The 8,608-nt window shown below is 39.5% G+C and overlaps 1 protein-coding gene across 2 annotated transcripts in view; it reads left to right on the plus strand.

Annotated features, from left to right (window-relative positions):
• The window catches only part of LOC138135790 (homeobox protein abdominal-A homolog), a 34,801-nt gene extending 26,508 nt beyond the window's left edge, over positions 1–8,293 (plus strand). For both annotated transcript variants that reach the window (XM_069054661.1, XM_069054662.1), the window contains exon 3: positions 5,956–8,293. In XM_069054661.1, coding sequence (XP_068910762.1) covers positions 5,956–6,353 — 398 coding nt within the window. In that variant the 3' untranslated portion in view covers positions 6,354–8,293. The remainder of the gene's footprint in view (positions 1–5,955) is intronic.
• Positions 8,294–8,608: the final 315 nt, after the last annotated feature.

An 8,608-nucleotide genomic window follows, 5' to 3' on the forward strand; every position in this document is an offset into this window, starting at 1 on the left:
CGACACGACGATGTCAACATTTTTTCTCCGCGAGAAAATTTCAAAAGGAAACATCTCGGGTGCGGTTTTTTGCCAAGCAATCAAATCGTGGAGTCTCGCAGGATTTTATGGTCTTCGGTTTCCTATTTAATTCTTATCGCGTCGTATAAATTATAAGCAGATAATTAGCGCTCCGATCACATTAACTTAAAAGCAGCAACAATAGGTTTGATGGGAATTTTTTCGAACGGGAAAAAATCTGGGGAGATAAATCTTTCAGCAGAAATTTTACTACCTGTCTTGGTGGTCAAGTGCTTGTTTCGGTGTTCCGCGACTCGGAATAAATTCTCTAACGGAGTCTGAATAATTTTGACTAAATTTCGGCCAAATCTGAATAATTCAGCGAATTTTCCAAAACCGTTTTTTCCAGTTAATCCGCGCGAGATTCACCTACGAAGCCGTCGAAGAAATTTAATCCGAGAGGTGAGGTGTGGAGAAAGCTGTAAAAATATTTTCCCGAAGAAATGTCTCTATTTGACGCGAGATAAAAACCGAAAGAGTTACGATGTTAATAAATTAGCGCCAACACTTGACACTTTCTTCGGGAACAAGCCGAAATTATCGTGTGGGTTTTCGTTCGGGGCGCGTCCATCCCCGTCGGATCCACCCCGCCAATCTTCGAAATCGTAAAGTGTGCGAACGGTCCGTCTAGATGGCGCGCACGACCTTGCTTCTTACCTTTCTTCGCACTTTTCATTTCCGCCCCCAGTTACTTTTATAGTTATCACTTCCTTCGCGCCCTCCATTTCGAATTCCTCACACGAGTTTAATCCAATCGCTCGAACATACATATTTCTTTATGTGCACCCGATATCATCCCCGAGACGGCTTCACGAATTATCGAAGGGGTGGCCAATTACGTTTACATTTCTTTGTTCCACGCTCTGGTCATAATTAACCTGTGGAAAAAGGAAACTGCCAAGGGACACTTGATACCGCGGCTTTATCTGGCTTAGAATTATGGCACGAAGAGAGGATAGCGCGAGATGGCTCGTCTTTGGGACAATGCCGTAATAACATTGTGTTGTTCTTGTAGGTGGCTGTAGAGACAAAGAGGTCCAATGAAAATATTCCTCGCCGTGAATTATTTATCGTCGTGTTAGAGCAATAGCTGCACAGAGCAAAAGTAGCAAAGTAGGTGAAGAGGAGAGGAAAATGTTGTTTAATGGAAGTGTGGACAACGAGTTTGTCACGGTTTATTTAAGCGTTTCTTGTACGCAGATTTTTTTTTCTTGTGCGTACAACAATTTTACTTTGATGGGAATGAACTTGCGACCCCACGCAACAATTTACTACGCAAAAAATATAGTCCAGGTGTCACACAATAAACACTTTTTTGCTATTCACAAATTCCAGACTTATCTAAGAAATTAGTTTAATGTTGACAACATTACTATTTGGCTGTTTACAAGATCTAGATCACAGGTTTAGATGTAACAAGGTGGAACATGTTTCAGTTAATTTTTATCTTTATTGCATATCTGCGAGAGAAGATAAAGTGACGGAACGAAAGAGATTGGGAGCTTGAACGAAATAATTAAATGATTTCTTCCTACGTAACTGGTTTGGAACAATTTTGGTGCCAACTGGACTCACAAATAAGCTTTTGCAAAAGCAGAAATTATTTTCGAATGCTAGGTTTCTGAATAGAAATGAAAACTTAATCGAGCTTGATAGAGCTTTAATAAAAAATCTACCAAAAGCTTTGGAATTAGAACTTTCGATTCTATTCAGTGGCGTTTTGAGATTATTTTTCCAAAAAACGCAAATTGGAAATTCATACATTTTTTTCACCAGCAAGCATTTAAGAAAAGATTCTGTCGTTTTTGAATTGGAAATAAATTATTTTTCTAAAAACAAGAATTTTGAAAACGTGTCGAATATTTTTAAAAAATATTTATGCCTGCATTTTTTGAAAATATTCAACCGAAAGTGTTGTCAAATTGTTTCAGGAAATTTACCTTCATAATTAACAAAAGGGTAATTCGAAAATTTCCACTCAAGATATTTTTTTTAAACAAATCGTTTTCCACAAAAACTTGACTAAAAGAACAACAAAACTGAACTAACCCGAATTGAAAGTCCATCAAAAATTTTGGAAATCTGGTCAATTTTATTTTGAAATTATTTTCCAAAAAAATCTCAATTGTGAAACTATTTTTGGTCCCACAAACGCTTCAGAAAACATTTTTCGTTTTTGAAATGTGAAGATATTTTCCAGAAAGGAACATCGATTTTGATAAATCGTGGATTGTTAAAAAATATTTTGCGTGAAATTTTTTTGAAAATGTTTCAATGAAAGCCCGATTAGATTGTTTCAAGAAATCAACCTTCAAAACTAATTAACAGGAAATTTACATGGAAAAATGACGGAATCTTGAATGCAGAGACCACGCTTGCTCAATCAACTTCGCTTCTTGGTTTAATGAAAGTTTTGACATTTAGGAAATAACACAAATATTTACGATATTACTTGTCAGTCTGTTTTAAAAAGAAAATCGATGAATCAGGTTTAGCTTCTTGGTTGTCACCTAAGGGATAACGTCACCTTTAAAAGTATCGGGTGTTCATTTAAATTTATCACAAAGTAGGCGTTGAAGAGTCGATTATGAACGCACCACGGATCAGCTCTTTAAATCTAACCTCACTTGCATTGTTGCATTGTTCGTGTTTTTACTCTGCAGACTGACAAGTGGTGCGTTCACAATCGACTCTGCAACGCCTGCTTTGACGAGAAATTTAAATGAACGCCTGATATTATTTCGCCATTCCACAAAAGAATAATAAAGTATGTTACGTGATCTTCGCTTAATTTTAATTTTGACGAATAGATGAACTGATGAAAGGCTAAAAACCAAAACGAAAAACTTGTGTTACTTTTTTGTTACATATTTATTTTGCGGAACAAGATCGTTACATCAATTTCAAAGGAGAAATCGAGTTTCAAAGCCAAATTAAAATGTAAAAACTGCGTATTTCGAGATTATAGAGATTTAGTGCTGACAATCTGGTAGCTTATCCTCTTAAGTTAATGAAACACCTAGAAGTGGGTCTAAACCTGACAACATTGTTTGTCAAGATTTCAGTACATTTACATGAAATTACAATAAATAATAATGTAGGAATTAATCGCCAATTAACATTTCTATTACTTTCTAGAGAATGGCCAGTAAACTGTTTGATTTATTTTTGGGCTAATTAATTCAAGAGATTTTTGCCACGAAAAATCCACTTTTAAAATCCGTTGGGTGTCGTGGTGTCGTAAAACGGCGCATTAACAGGACCGACACTTTACATAATGTTTTTTGTTGGTCGTGTGGTAGTTGCATTTCGCTAATGCCTCCTAATTAAATAATGTTGATTTGCGAAGGATAATCACAACCAATTATAACCTCCAACAATCCAATTATGTTAATTGTAATGGTCCAAAGTAATGGAGTATATTAATTTCCCGGCTGTTATGAGTAAGTGGCACGCCACACTCCGCATTCTTTGTCTTCCATAATGGAGTTCACAAGTTCAAACGTGTTGTTTGTTTACCGAGAAACTGGTCCCGCCATATCCAGCACGAAAAATCACAAGTTGATATTACAAATTAATTTCAATGAATCTGAAGAAAGATCTTGGCTCGGACCGGACTTCAAAGGATAAAAAATCATATATTGTTATTATTGTTTGATTTGCAATGAATGCAGAATATCCGAAAAAAATATTATTGACCTGTAGGACAGTGAAGGAAAGAATCGAAATAATGAAAATTCGGTAATTGTTCACTTTAACTACTTCTGGAATTTTCGCGTTTTTTCTGGCTAGACAGCCTCAGGGCGTTCTCCTAGATCATGTCCCACCATTCAAACCTTGTGCAAATGCCTGTGTTTTCTCTCTTGTTGTGTTTCAAGGTCGCGCCAAATCTTAGTATAACTTAAGGGTAAGGAAAATTTTCATTTGCACAAGGTTTGACTGGTGGGAAACGATGTAGGAGGATGTCCTGAGGCTGTCTAGCGAGAAAAAACGCGAAAATTCCAGAAGTAGTTAAAGTGAACAATTACCGAAAATTCTTCCAAAAATTTCTAAAATTCCAGAAAATGTCAAAAACCTCTTCAAAAGTTAAACAAGTGATTAACAGCAAAGGAAAAATGTTTGGAATTCTAATGAATTTCGTTTTAAGATCGTTTTACAAAAAACTCAAATTTGAAGATAAATTTTTCGTGTTGTGAAAATATTGTGCAAAGGATCTATCTTGAGATTGAGCGTTCATTTGTTGTATTGAAGGAATTAGCATTTTTTGAAAATGTCAGAGTAGATTGTTTGAGGAATTTGTTGCTTGTGTAAAAAAAAAATTCAAGGAACAAGGTTACGGAATCCGGCACGTTCGTATCGATCGCTTGGAAAAATCTTCACGGAAAATCTGTAAACAAACCGGCTAACATAAATAGTTCCTTTATAATTTTCGCTTTCATCTCGTTTTTAGCATCAACAAATCGCGAATTATCCGCGGGTCTGGCTTGTGTCCTTCGGGCCGTCTTTGAACTGGCACCTCTTCATCAATTGGTGGTTTGTTATCTGAGAGAAAGACGTCTTCCTCCTATTCTCAAATCGTCGGTTTATTTCGGTGTATTTGTTTGGATTCGGCCACGAAACATTAACTTTCTCTCTCGTCGGCGAAAGAAACAGGCCGACCAATTTAACAAATCACTTGATGACTATTAGAAGATTAGAAATTGCTTGTAGAATGGTTGTGGTGGAGCCATTTGCCATCATCATTTTGGCTACAACTGCCAGCCCGCTCGAGTTATGGGCGAGGCAGAATGCGTAAGTTATGCCTGTAAACAGACACTTTACATAACGAGATGCTAACCCCAACTGTGCCCTCCGAGCCGCAAGGGACCGCTCCCGACAAATCTACTCTCGCACGACACGACACGACGCACGTTACCCAGACCCGGCTCCAATTGAGCTGTCGTGGACGTTCGTTCGATTCGCGTCCCATCCGTTGTGCAGTAATTGGATTTTAAAGTTTACGTCATGATAAATGTTTAAAACGCCGGAAGAAACTCGATCGGACGTAATATCATCTCAGTCACGATTCCTGCACCGGCTGCGACCGAAACGAAGGACTGTGAGGGAAAGGGAGAAAATACGTGCCGGGAATAGAGACGATTCCACCTCTCGAGTCACAGTCTCCGGATCGGCAACTCTTTGATTTGCATACATTTATTCACGGTGGCAGATGGTCGCGACGTCTTCCCACATCACAATTAAGCTAACGACGCCTCCGGATGCCGCCCCACGGATCCTGTCCCGGGGTTAATTAATAAGAGTGGCATCGGATTTTTGATCCGTTTTGCATTAATTGCCGATCCGGGATCGGCCGGGGCTCGTAAATCACTTCCGGTCCGCCGAGTTCCGCTGGTGATTTACGCCGCTCCCGCGGAGGGGTGAGCGAGCCCTGCGGTGAAGGGCCGGTTGCCATGGCTACGGGTTGTGCCGCCATATTGCCTCCCTGTCCGCCTCGGATTCCATTGTACGGTGTTCCAGCCAGCACCCTATCTTATCTGTAATGTGTGGAGCGACAGCGCAGACATTAATAATCTGACACAAAGGGGTGCGAGTGGTACCGACTTTTCGAAAATCGTTTCAATTCCGGAGATGAGACGTTTTTACACTCCGGTGGCATTTACGGCCCGAATTCTTTTAGGCGTAATAAAGGCCAATCGAACATCCTCCGAAGAGTCGGCGGAATGTTTTATTGCGCTTTTTCTCGAGGCATAAACAGGGCTCAGACCGTAGACGGTTATATTTTACGGGCGTGACAGCACCGCGCCACCCTTCGTAGAAAGCGTAGAAAGGGTGCGCTAGTTTTTTAGTTGTTCAATAAAGGGTTTACGAGAGAAAGTCAAGTTTATTGTGTTCCAGGTCCGAACGGGTGCCCGCGGCGACGGGGCCGGCAGACCTACACCAGGTTCCAGACGTTGGAGCTGGAGAAAGAGTTCCACTTCAACCACTACCTGACCCGGCGGCGGCGCATCGAGATCGCCCACGCACTCTGTCTGACCGAGCGCCAGATCAAGATCTGGTTCCAGAACAGGAGGATGAAGCTGAAGAAGGAGTTGCGAGCGGTGAAGGAGATCAACGAGCAAGCCAGGCGGGAGCGCGAGGAACAAGAGAGGCACAAGCAGCAGCAGCAGGAGAAACAGCAGAAGATCGAGACGCACTCCTCCATACACCAGCACCACCACGACCCCATGAAGATGGGGCTGGACAAGGGCGCCGGCTCGGACCTCCTCAAAGCCGTCTCCAAAGTACCCACATAAGGTGCAGGTGCAGGTGCTGACGAACTGTGCGGCGGTACTGACTGACTCCGGTGACGAGTTCGAACTGACTTTCTGTTTATGAGGAGCTTCGTTGTTTGTGTTTCATTCGTTGTACATAAGAGTAGTGTGTTCACGTTAATATTTTATACTTAAAGTAATTTTTATAGTATTTTTTAAGTTAGCCGATCAGGGTCCTGATCTAAACTCATCGACGTTACTTTACGTACCACTGTTGTGATTAATTATTTAAAAGTGCGGTTATGTTGCGTTTCGTTTTTTCACATGAAAAAAAAACTAAGAAATTTGTTGCTTGTTACGTTTTACTTTGTTTAACTTTGTGCCAACCTACACTCATAAGCAACCAGCCATATTGTAGTGAACAGGAACTCACTCGTATATTTTTACATGCGCTGCAGTTTTCCAAAAATTACAAAAACTGAAACGGCCGAGTATTTTACTCTTAGTACTCTTATACGTAATTTGGTGTCAGGGTAGTAAAAAACCTAAAAATACAGTCTAGTAGGATAAAAAAAAACAAAATTACTTACTTACATACATCTAAGCGTACTTTCTCCCTTCTAATTCATACATAGCTATTGTCGTATCCCAACTCGTCTTCTCGTGTAAAATATTTTCCTAGATTATTGATGTTGTTATGTGTAAAACTATGTAATAGTTTGTTGGCGGGCGAGCCTTCTCCACATTTAGATACGTAAATTGTACAATATTTTCAGAGTCACGAATTGTAAATTTTGACATCTTTAAACGTGGATCTTTCGTTCGATGTAAAAATGAATACGTATACGCGATTTTTGTTAATTTTTCAAATTATATTCTTTCGGTTGTGTAAAGAAATCGGTTCAGTTGACAGATCATCCTTCAGACGAATATTGTACAGACAGTTACTTGTAAATAGCTACGGCCATGTAGACCTATTGTTAATGAATTCCCTATATTCAAGCAAACTTGGACTGATTAACGCTTTTAAGGAAACAAAAAGCTTACTAGTTGTAGGATTACATATTTAGCAAAACCAGTATATCGTAGTACAAGTACCAATACTTGCCTAGGAGTTTCGTTTAATTTATTTTAGTCGATGTGTACCTATGTCAGAAATCAATTAATTAATTTAGCTTCCCTCCCACCGGTGTGATTGTTTCGTTTGAGTGGAATTCGATTCGATTATTTCACAAAATAGGACAGACCTGTACATAATCAGCTCCAGTTTTTGTTTCCGGTCCAGCTGTTGATTTTGTGAAATAAACTGATGTTGCAGCTCTCTTCAGCCTGTGATAGAAACAAATCCATTACGTTTGTGTTTTTTTTTTTTTTTTTTTTTCGTTCGACTACTAACCACGGTTTGCATTGATTATTCGATGAGAAAACAAGTTGTTGGTTGTTATCAGCGCGTTGTTGAGGACTGTGGAGTGCAATAATATTATTTTCTGTTCTGTTGGATGTTTATTAGGTTTCTAGAAGTCGGTGCAATCTCGTCATTTTCCTAGCGAAATGATTCAGAGCATATCTTTGGTACAACAAGGTTGTTAAGTTTTGTTTTTGGGTTTTTAATGTTGGTAGTCAGTGTAAACCTGCGTTACGTTTTCTCTTTCTCTCCGTTCGGGAAAAAATTCTAGAAAATCATATCATTTACACAGTGCGACGGTATTTAGTTGTGGAACGTTTGTATGACTGTAATTAACGTAATTTATAAAATGTTTATAATATCGTAGTGTAAGTGTACATGTTTCGTACTGTTCGAGGTAGACTTTACTTCCATACCAGCTCTCCAAGCCGAATTACTCTTGAATGTATTATAAACGGTCGACAGTATCACTCCTATAGTGCTACCATTTGCTTTGATGCCATGTTTCATATATAACTGTATAACCTTATAAGATGTATTGTACAGATTGTCTGAACTGAATAAATATTTCTTTGGACACGGATCGTTTCAATTTGCCAGTTTTTGACAGCCCCGTTTGACCGCAATGCGCATTCTGAATAAGGCAACACTTGGAATATGTCCAACTTCGTCCCAAACTCTTCGGGGACGGCGTTTACCAAATGATTTTCCTCCACTAGACGGAATTTAATAGGCGACATGCTCGTCCGTAAACGCGGGTCGGGTCTAGTGCCGCTAATGCCTCTAAATTATGAATAATCAAAGAGTTTTCAGACGACTTGTCGAGCTTCCTGTCTAGACTCGCGCAAAAACACTGATCGGAACTGATAAAAGTTCCGAATGAAAATCCGGA

Source organism: Tenebrio molitor, chromosome 7 (genome assembly GCF_963966145.1).
Source record: "Tenebrio molitor chromosome 7, icTenMoli1.1, whole genome shotgun sequence".
NCBI classification, from domain to species: domain Eukaryota; kingdom Metazoa; phylum Arthropoda; class Insecta; order Coleoptera; family Tenebrionidae; genus Tenebrio; species Tenebrio molitor.